This window comes from Pangasianodon hypophthalmus, chromosome 17 (assembly GCF_027358585.1).
Source record: "Pangasianodon hypophthalmus isolate fPanHyp1 chromosome 17, fPanHyp1.pri, whole genome shotgun sequence".
Lineage (NCBI taxonomy): Eukaryota > Metazoa > Chordata > Actinopteri > Siluriformes > Pangasiidae > Pangasianodon > Pangasianodon hypophthalmus.
The window spans coordinates 5828933-5850615 of NC_069726.1; the positions used below are offsets into that span (position 1 = coordinate 5828933).

The 21683-nt window shown below is 36.0% G+C and overlaps 1 protein-coding gene across 2 annotated transcripts; it reads left to right on the forward strand.

Annotated features, from left to right (window-relative positions):
- Positions 1 to 4750: 4750 nt before the first annotated feature.
- grk5 (G protein-coupled receptor kinase 5) lies at positions 4751 to 21658 on the forward strand. 2 transcript variants are annotated; one of them, XM_026943660.3, is made up of 16 exons: positions 4751 to 5003; positions 11193 to 11288; positions 11378 to 11490; positions 12312 to 12389; positions 13527 to 13627; positions 13729 to 13821; positions 13952 to 14015; positions 14157 to 14297; positions 14391 to 14581; positions 14676 to 14713; positions 15646 to 15735; positions 17109 to 17317; positions 19421 to 19558; positions 19929 to 20066; positions 20148 to 20324; positions 21300 to 21658. In XM_026943660.3, the coding sequence occupies exons 1-16, from the start codon at positions 4952 to 4954 to the stop codon at positions 21396 to 21398; spliced, it is 1818 nt and encodes a 605-aa protein (XP_026799461.1). In that variant the 5' UTR covers positions 4751 to 4951; the 3' UTR covers positions 21399 to 21658. The 2 variants fall into 2 exon arrangements, with proteins under 2 accessions (XP_026799461.1, XP_026799463.1); XM_026943662.3 differs by having other exon boundaries at positions 4752 to 5003; positions 13545 to 13627.
- The last annotated feature ends 25 nt before the right edge of the window (positions 21659 to 21683 follow it).

Consider the following 21683-nt stretch of genomic DNA (forward strand, 5'->3'; position numbering starts at 1 on the left):
CAATTTGTATTACTTAATGACATGTCATGCTTTTTAACTCTTGATAGTTAGGTTTAGTGTTGTGGAACATCTGTGAAACAAGTTAGTTCCTGTTATCTCTTACATTATATCAAAAGTATGTCCCAAAGTGTTTAGTTCTCTTATACCATAGCAAAAACACTTTGTATTTATTAAAGACAGCATACTTTTTATCCATTTACAGTTATGTTTAATGTTGTGGAAAGTCTGTGAAACAAGTCAGTTCCTGTTATCATTTATAACAACTATAAATAGTCTTTCCCTCTACAGACTTGAAGTTAATATGACTGTAATACCCATTTAGTTAATATGACTAATTCTCTGTACCTACACACGGTTGGGGGGAGCCTGGAGCCTATCCCACGGGACTCGGGGCACAAGGTGGGGAACACCCTGGACAGGGTGCCAACCCCATCACAGGGTATAATTGCACACACATTCACACACTATGGACAATTTGGAAATGACAATCAGCCTACAATGCAAGTCTTTGGATTGGGGAGGAAACTCCCAAAGCATGGAGAGAACAAGGTGCGTACATACAGGGAGGAGGCAGGACTCGAACCCCGAACCTCAGAGGTTCAAGGCAACAGTTAACCACTATCACTGTATCACTGTACCCCCATAACAATGAACTCTCTGTGTTCAAAACAGCAGGTGAGAAATTGCACTGTCTTGTGCTGTTTACACGTTTGCACATGCACTTTATGTAAAAATGTGTAGTCTCTTGTATTTCTGTTTTGTTTTATGTAGCACCATGGTCCTGGAGGAACGTTGTTTCATTTCACTGTGCACTAACTAGCTATATATGGTTGAAATGACAATAAAGCCATGACTTGACTTGACTTGAGTTTCCCGTCACAGAAGAGCTAATCATTAACCAGGGTTGCCAGGTTTCAGCAAAATGTCCATCCCAGCTTCATCTCAAAAAGCACACAAACGACCTGAAATTTGCCCCAAAAATATTAAGGCATTTGAAAAGGGAGACATTTTTTTCTTTTTTCTCAGTCTCTGTGTGGGAATCAAGGTCACCGTGGTGCACATACATTTCTGACATATGGATGTTATCCACTCCATAATCACCCTTTCCCTCTCCCAATCTTTACTATATATCTTACAAAAGAAATGGTTCTGTACATCATAGACACACATTGTCTGCACTTACCCTTTTTCTTTGTTTGCAGAAATTTATTAGATTTAATTCCGATTGTCTGCTATAAAACTATAAATTGGTGGTGCAGGTATTTTTTAAACTAACCCTGACAGCCTCCTCATGAACTGTCTTGTCTGCTGATCCACTTAAAATGTTCAAAAAGTGTGAGCATGGGGCAGCATGACTCCTGCCATAATGGGCCCCTATTAGTGCTTGCTGCAGTTCCCATTTTTGACCACTAGGTGTAATAATAACTGCCTGTGTGTGTGTGTGTGTGTGTGTGTGTGTGTGCAATATCTAGAAAGGTGAACAAATCAGTGAAAACATCAGCGTACATCTGTCAAATAGCACATTTTTTAAAATCTTCACTCAAAAGAGGTAATTAGTATTTCAGCACAATTTAAAATGGTTGGAGTTATGAATGAGGACTTTATGAAGGTTAATATCTGTTGAACCACCTGCCTCTACATCCTCTGTCCTGAACACTGTCCTGTGTGTCACTGTATTGTTATAAATATAAGATTTATCCAGGATTTATTTTTGAATGCATCCTTTCAGTAAGAATATTAAATAATTATTAACTAGCACTGCACATTTTATATGCTTGGAACATACACTTGAAGCAACCTGAAGCTTTAATAGGAACAAATTCATTGTAGCAGAATTATTTTGACAATTTTAGCAGGTATTCTGGTTTTATTCTTTATTACAGTACAGGATATTACAGAATGCCAGAGCGCCAGGAATCATGAGACTGACTGACTCCCCAGGACCCCATAGTGACAAAGGTCAAATACACTGACAATGAAGGTAATGAATGTAAATTATGTAGTTAAATGGGTCAGCAATTATTACACATATATTAGTTAGTTTCTGGTTTATGACCAGAAACTAACTAATATATATGTATAGGATTTATTGTTTTTAAAGTACTTACAAAAATTACAGTGTAAGTTTTGTAAGCTACATCCAAGCAAACAGCAGGATGCAAAGACATTTTATCCGAAGTGATCTTAAAAACTATTGACAGAAGCATTTGTCCTATTGTCAGGAGATCGAATCCCGACAATGCCACAGCCATCCATGGCTGGAAGCCAAGCCAGCAAAATTGACTGTGCTCTCAGAGTGGGAAGGATGACATACTCTTTCTCTCCTGTCAGTCACAGTGAAACGAGCCAATAGTGGGCGTCTATGAGATCCCAAGTGTATGTACACTTGTCATGTGATATTTGTGAATCATAATTTACAGAATTAGTTCATATTTAACTCATAACGACGAGTTAACAAATTAACTCTGCTTAAGACATACATATTGTATATGATTTCAACTGAATAAGAACTTCTGTTTAAAAAAATAAATATACAAACTGAATTAAATGTACAGCTTGACATTATCATGTGAGTTTCAGTTCTGCCTTTTGAGTAACAATTTCTACCCACCTTACTCTGATGCTTGTATGGAGTGATAACAAACCTTGCTCTGAGAATGAAAGATATTCAGCATTGAGATGTTTGCTACTGGCTTTATCTAAGATGGTCCATGTGAGATATTTAACAACCTGACATAGTTTAAAGGGTACTATGAGAAGAATTTGGACATAAAGTTTGCACAAGGCTGAACTGGAAAAAAGACTGCAAGAAAAAAGACATTTTAGCAAGTGAAAATATCTTGAATATAGTCATATCTATCTAGTATTTGCTATTATAAGAATCCCATAAACCAAATATAAGATTATTAAATCATTTTTTAAGACATTTTTACTATTTTCAAGCATTAACTTTTCTTAATCTATTGGCAGATTTAGCTTCTAGAAACAAATGCTTACAATTACCAAATAAAGAAAATATAGGAAATACCAAATAAATGTGACTATATTCAAGATATTTTGATAAGATGTCCTTTATTGCAGTGAAATAAAAACTTGTACTTTGGACAGGACATGTCTTGGTACATTTGGGCGTAAATTTCTAGGTGAAAATTTCTTGTTCTTACAGAATCTTTTATCACGTAACATCAGCATACTTACAGTATATAATTACTCCCTTAATCCACAAAGTACTCAGACTTTAGTACTCCACAATTTGCCTTTTCATTATCATTAATCTAATTAAAATTTATTTAATAATGAAGTTTGCATATAGGTTTTAAAATACATCTCATGATGCACTTGAACTCATCATAAGTGCTTCAAGGACTATATGCAGTAAAACTATAGTAAAAATAGTGACCAATTAATATAATAAGAATTTACTATAAGGTCCACAGATAAGCAACGATAATTAATATATTAATTATTATATTCGTAATGCATTTGTAATGATAAAGTAATCCTTAGCAGATCAGGTCAACTAAAGTCATACTGCACAGAATACTGAATAGCCATTAATAATGTATAATTATATATTAACATCTTGTTAACTCATTCTGTTAATTAATATCATGACTTACATAGTATACATTGTCTTTTAGTACACAATGTAGGTTAACCAAAACTTCAGACTAGTTAATTTACCTGGGACAATATGCAATTTGCAATGTGAACCCAAGTTGCTTCGACATCACAGGATTCAAATCAAACTAGTTTATTGGTGTAATCTTTTAAAAATAGGTATGATGATCATCTTGCTAGAGGACGATCTGTTCAAACACACAGTAAGGACTGTGGAATGCTGGTAATAGTAGTCACTAAGGCTAAATTTACAGTTTAGAATGCTGTATGTATCATGCCACAGACTTTTAATGATGTAAATGAGCTTTATTAATACTGCATGTCATAATATTAATTAACAGAATGAGTTATTAACTGTTATTATTATCAATAGCTACTTATATATGACTCAGAGGCTGTTAATCGATACGCTTCATTATTTCCTGATGCGCTAAGGATGAATTCATCATTAAGAAAGCATTAGTTAATTATGAATATATTGCTTATTTGTGGACCTTGTAGTAAAGTGTTACCATTAATATCTAGAGAGTCGAGCTGAACACATATGAACTACAGTAAGAGTTAATTTGGCACTGTAGGTTTTAGTTATGTTGCATAATTGCTTAGACTATCCTATATTCACAATATTTCCATTGGCTACAGGCTTACACCCGTGTTCTATTATATTTCAGTAAAATGGGTCAGCAATTTTTAAAGGTCCACTCAGTGAAGTTTATGAGAAACTAACTAATATATATGTATGTATGCTTCATTATTTCCTGATGCATTAAGGATGAATTCATCATTAAGAAAGCATTAGTTAACTATTGATATACTGTTTATTTGTGGACTAAAGTGTTACCATTAATATCCATATGAACTAAGAGTTAATTTGGCACTGTAGGTGTTAGTTATGTTGCATAATTGCTTAGACTAACCTACATTAACAATATCCTGACAATATTTCCACTGGCAACAGGCCTACACCCGTCTGCTATTATACTTCAGTAAACCAGAGTCTCTGCTACCTCCTTTTGCCTTCAGGTTAAAGCCATGCTACCTAGTGACGTCAAGTGCAGTGAGCATGACCAGCCTGTGGAGTGACGCTGTCACATTTTTGATCCTCCTCCCATTTAAATGCTGAATGCAGAGCTACCAGGCCTGGTAGTTAGAGTCCATTTGCAGTATAACACACACTGATAGGCCTGACAACATGGATAAGACAAAGTGATTCCTTTTTAGGAATGTGAAACTATCTTTCCTTTAGAATCTCACTTTAGAGGCATAAACGTAACCCGAGACGAAATATTCCAGATTTATTGTGCCTGCTGTTTTGTGACACAGTGGAGTGATGGAGATCGAGTCTATGGCAGCGAACACTGCACTGATCAGGGCTAGAGAAGGTAAGACAGCTTTTATTTGAATGTATCCGTGACAAAGAGGAGAAATGCGACGTAAATTACATTCATGGTTCGGGCTGAATATGGATGCAACGTTTAAAGAATTTAACATGTTTATAGACATAGATACACTACATGTCTTGCAGAATGTGGCCTCAATTTAAAGTAAATAGAGTTCTGTTTTTGGATCAATGTTGCCTTTTAATTTCATTTCCTTGCCTGTTCTTGCAGACGTCTATGCGACTTAGACTTAGGTTGTAAGAAGTTTTGCAACTCTTCCAAGCTGTTTTAGTGACTCTAGGAGTTGACTGGTGAAATGTTTGCAAGATTACAGTACAACTCTGTGCACCTAGACTTACTATCACAAAATATTCAAAATGACCCGGATGACTGAAATCCATCACATGTTGTGTACTAAACCAGTGCTTGGAAATGCATATGAAGAGATTAGACCTTCGAAATCCTTACTCTGTAATATTCGGAATCCTAACATTGCTATTTCTTTCTTTCAAAAGGTACATTTTCATTCTACAAACACACATATGTTTTCTTTATAGAGTTCTTTGCAAGGTTTACTAGGAAACAGTACATTCTGCATTTTTTTCTCTGGCAGTCCTTGCCCATAAAAAAGCACGTCACAGCACTCAGGAAACAGATACAAATCTGATGCCCTAAGGTCCCAAACAGGTTTGACTCCTTCTCTCGCAGTTGCGATTGGTGTCTATTTGCACGAGAGCTAAAATTAGAAGGATAAATTGTGAACCTGATGGTTGAGTCATAAAGAGTGAAGGAACAAGTCTTCATACTGTCAAAAGACTAACACAGCATTTTCATTTTCTGGACATACAGTATATTTGATCTTTGTGCAAATGTCTTCCAATTTTTTTTATTTTTTTTTAATGTGTATATGTGTATAGGTAACTACACCTAGGTGTATAACCTAATGCAAAATTCAGAAGAGTGTTTGCACCAGAATCTTTCATCATACACTACTGAAATATAATCATAATCCTAATTTTGAAAGATTTTGATTATGTGCAAGTTTGTGCAACAGGTGAGATTCAAATTGTACACCTCATTTGATTATATCTTATTAACAACTGCAGGCTAATATATTCTTAAACATGAAATCAGATATTTCAACATTACAAATAGGAGGAATAATTATGTAAATGGGTATAATGAGAATAACAAAATTAAATATTAAAGAAATTAAGCCCAAACTGAACGTAAACAAGCAAAAATATTAATTTTTTTATTCATCAGGTGATGTGTTCCAGATTTTGGGAGCAGAATTAATTTTTTTCAAGTTTGTTGAAAAACTTTGTAACTTTTCTCCACTTTTTTGCTGATCTTAAAACTTTATTTACCTGGGTAAAGTTACCCAGGCGTTAAGAGCTTTCAAGAAGGATTTTGAAAGGAGTCAGTGAATTGAGAAGCTTTAATCTCAGACCACTCAGGTTTCCAGCGTGCAAGCGGAATGCAGGTGTGGCGTTCACACACATCTGAAAAGTGATATCTCTTATCTCTAACTTTCTTCCCTTACTTCCTGCAACTATTTTTAACTTGAGCATTTATTCTATAGTAGTTAATATCTGGGATGCTTGAGAACTCGACTGTCAACAGTTTTAATAACCAGGTATCTATTTAGTCGTTTTATATATAGACACTAAGACAAATGTGTGTGTGCATTTCAAGGTCGGCTTTGTGAAGACAATCGTGTATTTGTTTTAGAAAGACTTGTTCTGATTGCTTACGTAAACCACACTACCAATTCATGCACATAGTCGACACTTAAAGTGTTTGAATAAATAATAAAAAGAAGATAGAGCACAGGGTTGAAGAGGTCTGCATGGAATTTGAAGAACTAAACGTAGACAGTGTGAGGTAGAGACTTGCACACATTTCATTATCAGGTTCACTATAAAGACATGATGATGGTGTAGGTGAACTGAATCAATGAATCAATTATAGCTAGACTTGCAGACGAAAAGTCAGACAAAAAAAGGGTTGGGTAAATAAATCAGGAGTCTCCACACTTTTGATCGTGCTCATATCTCAACATCTAAACCCAAGGGTGGACTTGATTATTCTAGTTTTTACATGACAGTATTGGAAGATTTGTACTGTTCTCAAGTATTATAGAAATCGAATACTTGTGCTACTATTCAAGTTAAACAACATACAAGAGAAACAACATACTTTGTTCTCCTTCCATTTTCATTTTTACCTTCAAAGTACTTTTTGAGTGCCAAGAGATTTCTATTTCTTTTGTTTTTTCTTTTCATTAGCAAGATTTTCTGCTGGAGTTAGCAGTTCATACAGGATGAGATGCATCCCAATCGTCACAGTCCTTAAAATTCCCCATCAAATCTAAAGAAGTATGTTAAGTTAACTTTAGGTTTTATATATTAGCTAGTTAAATTAGTTAGCTAGTTAGGGTTTGTTGCTAATGTGCCTTCATGTTCATTACAAAATGGATATTAAACAGTAACTAACCAGCAAGCTAAATTCTAGATTTGTCTGAATTAGCAGAATATTTTTGCGTAGTGACATGACTTGTCATCAGGTCTTGTATTCAGATAAAAATATTGACATTTTATGCTTGAATACATGTGTATATTTAAATGTAGATCCTTTTTTGACTTTCCACGCAAGCCTTCATACGTCTACCTTTGAATTGACACAGCACCCATACTTCACTTCAGTACAGTTTCTCGGTAATCCTGTATAAACCAAGCAATCAGGAACACCAGCTACCTGATGCAGGTGTGTTGGTAGCAGGGTGAGAGTAAAACGATTCTGCCTGGAGATCACTGAGGACCAGTTTAGGAAACAATGCTCTGTTGCAGTTTCAGAGGACTGGAATCTAGCCCAGTTTGGTGATTTCCTTGCTCTGACACACCTCCTGAAAGCATGGTAATTAAACAGTTATGAATTAAATGATGAAAGCAAAAATGTGGACCGGTCGGGGGTTTTCGTAGAATGGTTTGAGAAATGATGCCAAACAAAATACGCATGGTTATGTGAAGATTACCGAAGTACTTCCTTGCATATTTTAAGTTTAGTACGTAATATTCAATTCCATATATTTGCATATTTACAATTTTGAAAGGTTTCCACACAAGCAGTTATGTTACTAGTAACAAATATGGAAAAGAATTGAATAAATATTAAAAGCAACTCACACTGTTGCATTTGGAACATGTGTACATGTGGTACCATTTCACTGAAATATCAAGTTACACAAAAGTGAAGCAGAAATTTAAGTATTATCGTGTCATATTTCATATAAGGATTTCTCAAAGAGCTAAATAACATTTTGCTGCTTTTGCTACTTTCTCCTTCAAGTCTGCGAAACCCTTCTAAATATAAAACACACATAGATTAAAATTGCGCTTGGAAAGAAACCCTTCAGGATCTCAAGCACTTCATCAGATAATCCGTAGCAGAACAATGTGTTGTAAGTAGTAGTGTATAAACTACTACTAATTATAAGTTCTGTATTTAATATATAGTATATGTTAATGCCTTTGTACAAAAGGTCAGATTTTCCATGAGTCTTATCCCTTCCATTGAAGCAAGTGTTCATATGACACGCTGATGGATTTGATTTAACATGGATCATCAGGTTTTACACAAACTTGTGGAGTCTGTGCCGGTTCAAGTGCATGCTGTCATTAAAGCAAAAAAAAAGGGGAGACATACCAAATACTAAGAAATTCTGAAATGCATGTAAATGTTTCTACTTTTCACTCAAGTTGTTGCTGATAATATCATTTGTAAGGAGAACCTTTGTGTTAAAATTGAAAAGAATGCCCTACTGAAGCATTTTTTTACTAGTGGTCTAGTGAAACCAGTAGTATGTGCAGGAAATAAGGGGGATTAATGTAATTCTTAAAGTGCAATGCATTGCACAAAAGTACAAAAGTAACACAAATTAAATGAAATGAACCCTCAAGTGCACACTGTTAAAAGTTAGATTAAAACTATGATTATAATACCTTAAATAAACAAATTGTCTGCATGCTGACTGGTGAATAATAGGCTATCAAACTCTAAAAACAAAGCTCTAAACAGACCTGTGTATGACTCTTAAGTAATACTAATGAGTTTGATCATGCATCTCCTTTTTTTTATGCATATATTAGGACAATTGAGTGTGTATGAATATGTGAATATGTGTGTATATTACTATTTATTGTAATATAATGCCCATTTGCATTAACATTCACTTTAAATGTGCTGAACTGCCACATTTATTTTTCTACTTTATTTTTATAATTATAGCCTTTTTTCTTTCTTTTTTCTTTTGGTTTGTTTGTTTGATTGTGTGTATATGGGTGTGTGTGTTCTTATATGGCTCTCGGAGTTGGGGAGGGAGGGGGGAGGGTTGTTCTTTGGTTCAGTTTTCTTTTCATTTAAATTTCGCATTGCCCAAAAAGAGGCGTGTGTAATATAATTAAAGCAAAGCAAGTCAAATAAACAAAATGGCTTGATAAACCTCCTTCCCAGTGGCATCCACCCATTCATGAAGTCAAACATATGCTCATATAAAGCTACTACCACACCTCGCTGTAGCCAAGGTAACAATTCCAGGTATCTACAGTAGATGAACCAGAAGAACCAGGTACAAGCAAGAGTTCATTTCAAGGTATATTTATATTTTCAAGTACAGCTACTACCTTAGCAGTGTATGGTGATATGATCAGGATGGCTGTACAGAGAAACATTTTTTTCCCGTCAGTTACACATGCACAGAACGAAGACTGAATTTCTGGTTTATCATGAACTGGTCTTTCGATAGTGCATCTAGATTACATATCTTTCATTTAGCAGAAAAGCAAAGGAAGTTGTTACCAAACCACCATTTAGTGAGAACTGGTGCCATTTAATTTATTATGTCGTGATTATTTTCTTTGCAATTTTTATCCATTTATAGTTACATTTAATGTTGCTGAAAACCCACAAAAAAAACAAGTTAGTTCCTGTTAGCACTTACGTTATAGCAGCTTTAAACAATGCCTCTCTTTTTCTCTCTCGTTAATAAGATCATAAATTCAGCTTGTCATATTACTGAGAAACTGCAAAGCCATCCATGCTGAAGATTGTCTATGGTGGAAAATTTAACTGACTGTTACATAGCGCTGACACTGGAGACTCCTTCCAAAAAAAAGTCTCATAAATACATACCAACTGCTTTTTCATAATAAAAAAAAAAGTTACTTGCTTGCAGGTTTTCATGTTTACTATGAAATAGTCATATTATGTAGATTACGTACATATTTATTATTTTGAATGTTTCTACTCAAGCATGTTATGTTACCAGTAAAAATTACAGGGAGTGAGGGAAATTCATTTAATAATGGAAGGTTTAAATGTATTAAAAAGCAGTGCTGATAACACACAACACACATATTAAATGTTTTAAATGTTAATATTTCACTGTGCATTAGGACCATACATGTGTTACCTTTTCTATGAAATATAAACTGATACAAAAATGAAGAACAAATTTGCATATTTATAATGCTGTCTTATATTTCATGCAAGGATTGACATTATTCTGCGTTATGGCTGTTATCTTTATTACGTCACGACTATTTTCTTTGTGCTTCATGGGTATTTTCAGACATTTTTTTTGTTCATAAAAGAGATTTAGACCAATTATACAAAACATATAAACATTCTGCTATGTCTAACTAAAATAAGTCACAAATTATGCCATAATCTTATGTCATTTGTGTAAACATTTAAATGGAAAAATCTTTAAATGCATAACTAGTTACATAACAAACCTCAGAAAAGTTCATCATGAGTATTCTGTATGTCACATTGTCTATAGAGTTGCCATAATGGACACTATGTCCATAAGGACTAATTGTATTTATCCAAATAATAATTCTTGGGCAAGATTACATTATTCTTCACTAACATACAGTATATCAAGCCAAGGATCACTTGTGCACGTACATGTGCTGCAATGTTAAGCCCATTCAGCTCTTAAAATACCAAAATACCACATGTTTTTCTTAATTTTAAATACAGACAGAGCTTACAACTAAACCTTGCAGCATTCGGGGTTAGATTCAGGACTCATGTTGTATATAATTCCCTGTTCTCCCATGCTGACATGGACAGTTTTCCCTAATACGCATTTTTGTAATGATCATCTCTCTCATGTCGCTGAAGGTGGTGGTGGCAAACGCAAAGGAAGAAGCAGGAGATGGAAAGAGCTGCTGCAATTTCCTCACATCAACGAATGTGCCGAGCTGGAAAGCACCATTGGTGAGATGCTGAATGTTAAAGAATAAAACAGTTCAATTTCTCAAATGAGAAAGCACCTGAGTTAATGCAATGATGTGTGTGCGTTACAGAACGAGACTACTACAGCCTGTGTGTGGAACAGCCTATAGGGAAGGCATTATTCCAACTTTACTGTGAGACAAGACCAGAGCTCAAATGCTGTATCGACTTCCTGGATGCAACGGTATGCACAGAGCCCTTCGCCCAGGCCTCCTCGCCCGACATCAATCTCTGACCTCACTAATGCTCTTTTGGCTGAATGAGCACAAATCCCCACAGCCATGCTCCAAAATCTAGTGGAAAGCCTTCCCAGAAGAGTGGAGGCTATTATAACAGCAAAGGGGGACTAAATCTGGAATGAGATGTTCAACAAGAACATATGAGTGTGATGGTCAAGTGTCTACAAACATTTGGCCAGATAGTACTGTATATAAGTAAGGAATAAAATAATAATCAACAATCATAACAACAGTCAATAAGAGCATATCCCAATGTGTTTTATTCCTCTTATACCACAGTGTCCACAAAACAACTTAGTTCCTGTTATCTCTTACATCATAAAAGCTACAAAGAGTTGTTCTCTCACCAGACTCCTTTTTTTTCAAGTAGACGAGACAAAAAAAATCAGCTTAGCATGTTACGAAGAAATCGCAAAGACTACACCGTGTCCGAAAATGTTAAGTTACCTCTGAATGTTAAAAAAGCGCCGACACTGGAGACCCATAAATGCTAAATAAACACCACTTCAAAGAAAGCTTTACTAATTTAAACCCATTTATGTAGCGTGTCCACTATACAAGTCCCTGTGTTTTTTTACTATAAAAAATATTTACAACATATATTAATATAAACCTATGATTACTGTCTGATCTGCTGTTACAGACAATTAATCAACACCTTCTGACTAATCAGAACTGAGCATTCAACAGCTCTGATAAAGCAATATTATTAAGGTTTCTGCATGTAGCTAGCTGTTGAGGTCTTTCCTCTGTTTGTTTTGCTCAGGAAGAGCATGAGGTCATACCAGCCGAGAAATGGAAGAGCTTTGGGAATGAAATTATTTCAAAGTATCTCAACACAGAGGTAAACAAATCTAAATAAGCAACACACTGCACTTTTTTATTAAAAATGCACATATATCTTCCAACACTGGACACGATAGTTCTGAACTACTAATACCCAGGGGTTAAATTGGATCTGGAGAGCTCCTTGACCTTTAGTTTATGTAAACAGGAAGCTTTGGTAATATATAATTTGATTAAAATGTAAATGATAGATAGAGATAATGACAACAAACTGAAAAGTTGAGGTCTGGCCACTCAACTGTAGTTGGAAAAGAATGTAAGCCTGAAGGTTTCAAGACGTTTTATGTAATGACTTGGACTTTTCTTGAACTTGAACTTACTGGCTGTCTCAGTCTTGGGCGTTAGTCATGCTAAATATGGTCTTGTTCTTGACCAAGAGTTTCTAAAAATAATGTTTTTGTTGTCTTTTCTTTTCACATGCAAATTTTTTCAAAATTCGTTTATCTAGAAAACAATCTATTTGTCGGTCCTATGCACGAATGAAGCCAACTAGTAGAGATAAAGGCTTAACCTTGAAAAGGATTTGAATGTTCTTCGATCTCAATCTTGACTCACTTTCAGTTGGACTCTGGATCTTGATTTGGCCTTGACTTCCTTAAGACATGGTCTTGACTCGTTCTTGGCTAATCCTGGCCCTGGACTTATCTTGGACTTGCCAATGGCGGACTTTAACAAAAAGACCATACATGAGCTCACAAACTCCCATGATTGGTTAGTGTCACAGTGATTGACAGGGGAGAGAGTAACACCATCCCTCCCACCCAACGAAAAAGGACAGTTATGCTTTCTTGGACCCAAACTCATAATTTCCTCATGATAAAGGAAACTGTTGTACCACTCCAGAGCCTCATGTCTTTGATATCAATATTGAGAACTCCATATAATAACATATATATTGATGGTACTAATGGAAGAAGTAGAGCTCCCCAAAATCCTTCTTTAACTCCCGGTAATACCAATGCCTTGATGTTATATTTATTTCAAACGGAAAATGTTGTCAGTATGTTTAACCTAGACTAGACAGGATCATAGCACATGCGAATACAATGTCTGTAGTTATATAAAGATTACTAGCCTGGCATCCGTACATCTCTAGTTTTTATTTTTGTTTATATTAGCTTATGTATATGTTCAGTCTCCTCGATTTGTGCAGGAGATACCAGATAACCATCGGGAGATATGCAAGCAGAACCTGGAGTGCAACATTTCCTACAGTCTCTTCAACGACTGCAGAAAGTGAGTATCTTTCTGCAGAAAGAAAGGTCTTGCTTTGTAAGGGTGTTGACAGAAATATCTATTGTGACCACACATTTAACTCTTGGGATTTCTTGCTCCAGAGCACTACATGACTATTTAAGCGGAGAGCCTTTCAAAGATTATCAGAAGAGCATGTATTTTGACCGTTTCCTGCAGTGGAAGATGGTTGAAAGGTGAGAAATTTGATCATACAAATCTGTGATCTTTGCTTTTAGCAAAAATAACATGAAATATATAGCATAAGATGACGTAGCATATCCATCCATGAAGGAAAACAAGCTAAATACATGTTTCCGCCCACAGAAACCCAGTCACGAGGAACACATTTCGAGAATACCGGGTTTTGGGAAAGGGAGGCTTTGGGGAGGTAAGGATACAGAAGAATATTCACACATTATATAAGTGATCCAAATTTTATGTAGAGTAAAATAGCAATCTCTCTGCAAGGTGTCATTATTAAATATCAAAATGAAATTATGCGCTATTCACCTGACACTTCACACCGCAGGTATGTGCGTGCCAGGCTCGGGCATCAGGCAAAATGTACGCCTGTAAGAAACTGGAAAAGAAACGCATCAAGAAGCAGAAGGCAGAAATTTTGGCTCTCAATGAGAAGCAAATCCTGGAGAAAATTAACAGCAGATTTGTGGTGAGAATTTATACCATACCATATATCAACAGTATCAGTAAAATTGTCCGTTTCTTTTATTTAAGAACGTTGTTCTGCGTTTCTGTGCATTAGGTCAGCTTAGCTTATGCGTACGAGACCAAGGAAGCTCTTTGTCTGGTGCTGACACTAATGAATGGAGGAGATCTGAAGTTTCACATATATAAGATGGGCCTTCCAGGACTGAGCAAGGACAGGGTGCAGTTTTATGCAGCTCAGGTCCTTTGTGGCCTGGATCACCTTCACCAAAACAATGTTATTTACAGGTACGCTGCTTCAACAAGCTTACCTAAAAAAAATGTACATTTTTAGAATTTACTTCAATCTCTGGAAGTATAATCGACTTCAATGTCATTTCAGGGATTTAAAGCCTGAAAACATCCTCTTGGATGATAACGGTTAGTGCATCCATTAAATGCATACACATTAAATCCATGAAATAAGGTTCGACTGCTGTATGTTGTAAGGCAGACTTCATTTTCCATAGCATATAATAGCTTGCTTGTGAACAAAACAACTGACGTTTATGAGGCAGAACGTATTTTCGTTTCTGTTTTTAGCCTCCGCTTGCTATGCTACTCACAGCATGCCTTATTTAAACTCATACAAGGAAATAATTCAGGAATGCACAGACCATCATGTGTGTAGTTCTTATCTGCGTACGTTCTATTTTAAGGTTCAGGAACAATGATTTGAATTCATTTTCTCCATTAAATCTGACTCATAGTCACTGAGCTTATGTAATTATTCATTATAAGTTCCAAGAAACTTACATACAAGGAAACTGTTTCATGAGAAATTTATTATATCATACCACAGCACTCCCGAATTCTCAAAGCTGATTGGTTAGAAGATTAATTTTGATCAATTTTCCATAAAAGCAGCTCTGATACAAATCACACATTTCTATTAATGCAGTGGTTCTAATATGTTATACTGTAGTAACAACTAATTCAATTGTATGGAATTGTATGGCACAAAAAAAAAAAAAAAAAAAAAAAAAAAAAAACGTTATTTAACAAACACAAATGTATAATCGTTGATACGGTGACGCCTTCTGCAAGGACATGTTTATTTAACATTTATGGAAAGAGTCTCCAATGTCAATGCTTTGTAACAGTTAGAATCTGAGGACAAACACTTCAGGACATGCTGTTTTAGCAAATTAATCAACTTCAATGATTTATTCATTAATTAACCAAGCATCACAGAAAAGGGCGTGTATGCACATTGGTATTTATAAATGCAGAGCATTCCCAAAAGGAATATTTCTTTTAAATGTGTAAATTATCATTTCCTGCAATTATAGTGGTGCTTTTTTTTTTTATAGGGCACATACGCATATCTGACCTAGGCTTGTCAGTAATCGTAAAAGAAGGAGAGCTTGTTTGTGGCAGAGTGGGAACGGCTGGATACATGGGTATGTCATGTTGTCGTCATGTTGTGACCACTTAAACAACAGGCCAAGTTCTGATCTTACAGTTTTTGTCATACACATTAAGTAATTAATCTGCAGGCTAGACGTCTATCAGGAATTACATGATAATTGGCGATGCTAGTTGATGTATATCTTGCAAAATATTGCATCAATAGTAACCTAATTTTAAAGCTTTCATAACATTACTGTGTAATACTTTTCTTTTTCTGTTGTCCTTGTTGCCTACAGAGTCAAAATCTATGTATATTAAAGTGTATACCTAAGCATGGTTCAGATTCTTACATAAATATAAAAACTGCTATTTAAAAAAATTAATTAAAGTCATAGTTATTGCCAGTTATTATTATTATTATCATTATTATTATATCACATCACTGTCAGAAGGTGTTGATTATTTTTTATATAACAGCAGTTCTGACTGTAGTGTCGGTTGCAAGGCTGGTTTTAATAAATTATTGTTTCTACAGTAACAGGTAATTCACAGAGACTTGAATGGCAGATGCACCAAATAATCGAAGATTTTTACAAACTTGTTATTCAATAAAGAAAAACCTATAAGAATTGATATGCTTCAGTTATTTTGAGGAGAGTTTACAATGAGTACAATGTGTCAAAAAGAGGAATAAAATACACTATAGGGCCAAAAGTTTGTGGACCCCTGACCTTACACCCATATGCGGATCTTCTCCAAGCTCTTGCCACAAAGTTGGAAACATATAATTGTCTAGAATTTCTTTGCATTACTATTTCCCTTCACTGGAACTAAAAGGCCCAAACTTGTTCCAGCATGACAGTGCCCCTGTGCACAAAGCGAGCTCCATGAAGACATGGTATGAGAAGGTTGGAATGGAAGAACTTGAGTGTCTTGCACGGTTCCCTGACCTCAACCCCACTGAACACTGGAACTGGAATGACGACTGTGCACCAGGTCTCTTCACCTGACATCGGCGCCTGACTTCTTGCGATCTTGTGGCTGAATGAACACAAATTCCCACAGCCACGCTCCAAAATCCAGTGGAAAGCCTTCTCAAAAGAGTGGAGGTTATTATAACAGCAAAAGGAGGAACAACTCAATATTAATGCCCATGGTTTTGGAATGAGATGTTCAGTACTCAGGTCTAGACATACTTTTAGCCATGTACTGTACTTTGGAATGAGCTGTTATAGGAAAATAATCACCTTCCACACTGTTAACACACTAAACTATTGTAACACTTTAAAACCTTTAGGATTACCAAATGATTTCAGCTTCTACAGCCAATTCAGTCCAAGCAGTCCTTTTACTATTCTGTTACTTTTTCCATCCTTTACATATGTATATTTATATTTATATATCCATCTGTTTGTGCATGCAGCTCCAGAGGTCATCAGTGACAAGTACTACGATTTCAGTGCTGACTGGTGGGGACTCGGCTGTCTCATCTACGAGATGACCGCAGCGACTCTTCCGTTCCGCGAGCGCAACGAGCGGCTGCACCGGAAAGAGCTCGAGAAAAGAGTGCTGGAGACCGAAGAGCACTACGGGGTCAGGTTCACAGGGGACACGAAAGACATCTGCCAAGCGGTATGAACACCTCACTAAGCCTGTTGATTGCTGTAGGAGTTCATTTAAAAGTAACAAAGTACAAGTACCATTTTGCGAGTACAGACCACGCCCTCAACTAAATGACATGAAGAGCAGGGACTTTTCACAATGGGGTGGCCAAGTTAGACTCAGTGACTTTACTGGGGTGGCAGTCTAGGGTGGGACAAAATATTAAGCCACATCTATAGGAAATGATATAAGAAAATAGTGTATGGTCTGAGTAGAATATATCTATCAGATATAAAAGATAGACAACTAGTACAAGATACAAATTGTTTGTTGTCAAGCAAGCTACAAAAAAGCCATAGCTAGCACAACATCTTGTAACTTTTGAAATACTCTGGTGTTTCAAATTCATTATCGTTATCTAACTATAGCTAGATCAAATGTTATGCCTCAAATAATGTGGTCATTGGGGCCAGGGAATAGATCACTTCCATGTTAGCTAACTAGGCTTGCTTGTTCCTGCATTCAATGCTCTTGTTCATTCAGTCTAGCCGATCACAGTAAGATTTACCAAGTCATTCAGTTTTGCATATTAATAATGTCTTACTCTGGTGGCCAGAGGGGTGGCCATGTTTCACCCTTAGCCCCGCCCACAATGAAGATTGATTGCAGCTTCTGCTTTGCACTAGACAGCCAGGCCCGCCACTAAAGACGAAAGGAGCTGCTGAGTACTAGGCAGGAGGCTGTAGGTGTTGAAACGTCATCACTAATTGAGAAACAACACTTATAGGAAGTTATCTAGGAAGGTGGAGCATCAGGCGTGGCCTTTCTCACAAATCTCAGTTATTTCATAACGCATTTTTGAGTTAAACTTTTACTATTACACTTTGGAAGACTCAACTCCAATGAAGTACTTTGAACTCTACCACATTTAGCAGGTTGTTACTTAGTTGAGCTAATAAACTACTTTAAATCCGAGTAAATCAATTATAAAGGATTTCGATACTCGGCTAAGTATGTGTAATTGTTTGGGTGTAGCACGGAAAAAATTTTAAGCCTGTTCCAGTGTGTGTCACATGTAAACTCATGTTTAGATATGAATTAACCCTTTACTGTCTCAGCTTACTACTTAGTTATTCATCATAACACATATTCACTATAAATTATTCAATAACTACAGTGAAACTAATTTAAAGAAAAAATTTTTTTAAATAATGTTGTTACTAGAACGTAAGTAAAATATGTGGCCGTAATTTAATACTTTTTATACTGAGTCGAGTAGAATTGAAGCTAAGTTGTACTTTTACTAAAAAGTACAAGTTGATCTTCAACATCATATCCCTGGTTTCTGTATGGAGAAACTGAAAACTGAGAAATATGAAAATGAAAGTAAAAACATTTTTTTATTTTTTTCAAAAAAAAGATAAGTTACTGTAACTCAATGAAAAAACATCAGGTGTTACTCAAATGTCAAAGGACTTAATAAAGACTTAAGTGACAATTACAAACGTTTAGTTAAATATCAAAAAAGAACAGAAAATCATTTGTAGTTTCCATTTTAGACTCATTTTTCATGCAGTCTGGACTTGAATTTAATTTAACTTTGGAGATCATCAGCCATTTTTTTTTTTAATTTCGCAGCCAGTTAGCACTTTCACTCACCAAAACATTGTCACTTAAAATGTAAATGTAATCCTAAATGCACAAATTGCAGAATGAATTCATTCTGTGTTGCTAGAAGAAACATACAACTATGCATTACTGCATCACTGACAACATGAATGTCGTGCAGTTGTCAGTCCGGCCGAACTGGATGTTAGCTAAATTCACTGAATGTTTTTTTAAGCATTTGTTAGTTTTGTCAGTTTCCTTCTGTTTCTTTCTCTCCTCTTGAGCGTCTTCATAATAGTCCATAAAAATATAAACTTCATCCATAAATATGTCCTCCAGGTGGTGGAGGCTGATTTAAAAAAACAATGTAGTACATTTATTATATGTAAATATATTATAATATAAATATAATATTAATATAAATGTATGTTATATACAGTATCATATATATTACATATGCAGGTTATAAGCTCACCAAAGTACTATGGTGTTAAACTGTTGAATTGAATTGACTGTTTCACTCAGCTCTTGGCCAAAAACCCAGAGGAAAGACTGGGATGCGGGGAAGGTGGTGCATCCGACATAAAAGATCATGTGTTCTTCAAGGACATCAACTTCAGGCAGTTAGAGGCTGGGATGCTGACGCCCCCTTTTGTGCCAAATGTAAGTAAGACAAAGTTTTTATCTCTAAACTGTGGTTAAAGTAGAGATATTGCAGTGGTCAAAAATCCTTTTGGGAGTTATTTGAGTGTATCAATGTGCAAAAAGTGAGCATGATGAACAACAGAGTGGTGTGATGCCACTCCCAGCACGTAGCTAATTATCTTCAGAGAATTGTTTTATTCCTCTTATACCACACTAGTTCGCTGATCCTAACAATTTGTTATTTGTTAAAATCTAGGTAACATTACAAGTTTGCTTAAGTTGCATGGACTATGATGATATTTTGTTTCTCCACCAAAGATTATTACTAAAGTGCAAAATGTGTCATCCATTTTTCAAGCTCATAATGACTTACTTTCTGTTTCCACAGCCAAAAGCCGTGTACTGCCAAGACGTTGTGGATATTGACCAATTCTCCACAGTGAAGGGAGTCAACCTTGATGTGACAGATGAAGACTTTTACACCAAGTTCAACACAGGCAGTATTGCCATCCCATGGCAAAATGAGGTATTGAAACAAACACAAGTACAGAAAATACTGTTCCTTACGTCAAACTCTGCTACATTCTCTCTTTTCTGTCTTGGGCAGATGATTGAGATGGAGTGCTTCAAGGATTTGAACGTATTCGGCCCCAAAGGCAAGAAGACACCAGATCTTGATCGTACAATTCAGGTTGGCCAGAGCCCCAAATCTCTCAATAAGAGCATGCGCCAACCACAGTCAAGTACCAGACACAGGCTGCTTGGTAAAATCTTCAAAAGACATGTAAGTGTTTTATTTTTTTTAAACACTATAATCATTGTTCACTTTGTTATGAACATCTGTACATTCATGTATTTATCCAAACACCCAAGTCATGAGCTTCAGTTAATGATCAAATTAAATATCATAATTGGGAAAAAATGTGATCTCAGTGACAGGTAGAAACACCTTGTTGATGAGAGAGTTCAGAGGAAAACCTGGCCACACTGGTTCAAGCTGACAGGAAGGCCACGGTAACTCAAAAAACCACTCTTTACAACCATGATGAGCAGAAAAGCATTGAAGAACACACAACACGTCGAACCTTGTGGCTAATGGCCTGCAACAGAAGAGCAGGAATCTTCAGGAATCTTCAGGAGATGTCTTTCCTGTATTGAAGTCCAGTTTCGGTAAACTTGTGCCTGCTGGAACCTCAGATTCCTGTTCTTGGCTGACAAGAGTGGAACCTGATAAGGTCTCCAAGGTTCAACATGTTGCGAGTTGAGATGCTTTTCTGCTCATCACAGTTGTAAAGAGTGGCTATTTCAGTTACCATAGCCTTCCTGTCAGCTCAAACAAGTCTGGCCATTCTCCTCTGACCTCTCTCATCAACATGTTTCTAGAATTTTGGATGTTTTTTTGTTTCTGTGTAAACTCTAGAGACTGTTGTGTGTGGAAATCTCAGGAGATCAGCAGTTTCTGATATCCTCAAACCAGCCCATCTGGCTGCACCAATCATGCCATGGTCAAAGTCACCGAGATAACAATTTTCCCCATTCTGATCTTTCATGTGAACATTAACATCAAGTTCCTGATCTGTATCTGCAGGATTTTATGCATTGCTCTGCTGCTGAAATACTATTGGTTGTTTGGAAAACTGCATGAATGTTCAGGTGTTCCTTAAAGAAAAAAAAAAAGTGGTCAGTGAACGTATACTGCAGTTTCCTAGCACATCCTTGGCAGCTGATGTATCCATTCACACTGGATTCTGTTTTTCAGCATCGTGATGAGCCCACAGAGCAGAAGAGCAGGTCATCAAGGAAGACTTCAGATGAGCTTCGAATGAACTTATTAGACTCTACATATGATGTCTTGTAAATACATACAGTGTCTATAAATAGATAAAGTTTCTACAGAGATGTAATAAAAGTTTGTGTAGCTGAAGAGACTTGTGTCTAGTTAAAAGACTAGGATTTAAACTAGCAGGCTTGGTGCTGACATTTTATGGATCATTGTCACAGTGTGAAGGAGTGAGTATGTGCCTTACTTTATGATTACTTTGACATTTTTTTCATACTGTTCTCATTTGTTTTATACTGTTACGTCTTATCTAAATATATGACTGAAAATCAGTGAAACCATTTTGTACATTTCGTCTTTCTG

Coding starts and splice junctions, on each gene's coding strand:
- grk5 (XM_026943660.3), top strand. CDS start 4,952: ATGGAGATCGAGTCTATGGCAGCGAACACTGCACTGATCAGGGCTAGA. Junction 13,822..13,951: donor CAGTGGAAGATGGTTGAAAG/GTGAGAAATTTG, acceptor TTCCGCCCACAG/AAACCCAGTCACGAGGAACA. Junction 14,298..14,390: donor AAATTAACAGCAGATTTGTG/GTGAGAATTTAT, acceptor TCTGTGCATTAG/GTCAGCTTAGCTTATGCGTA.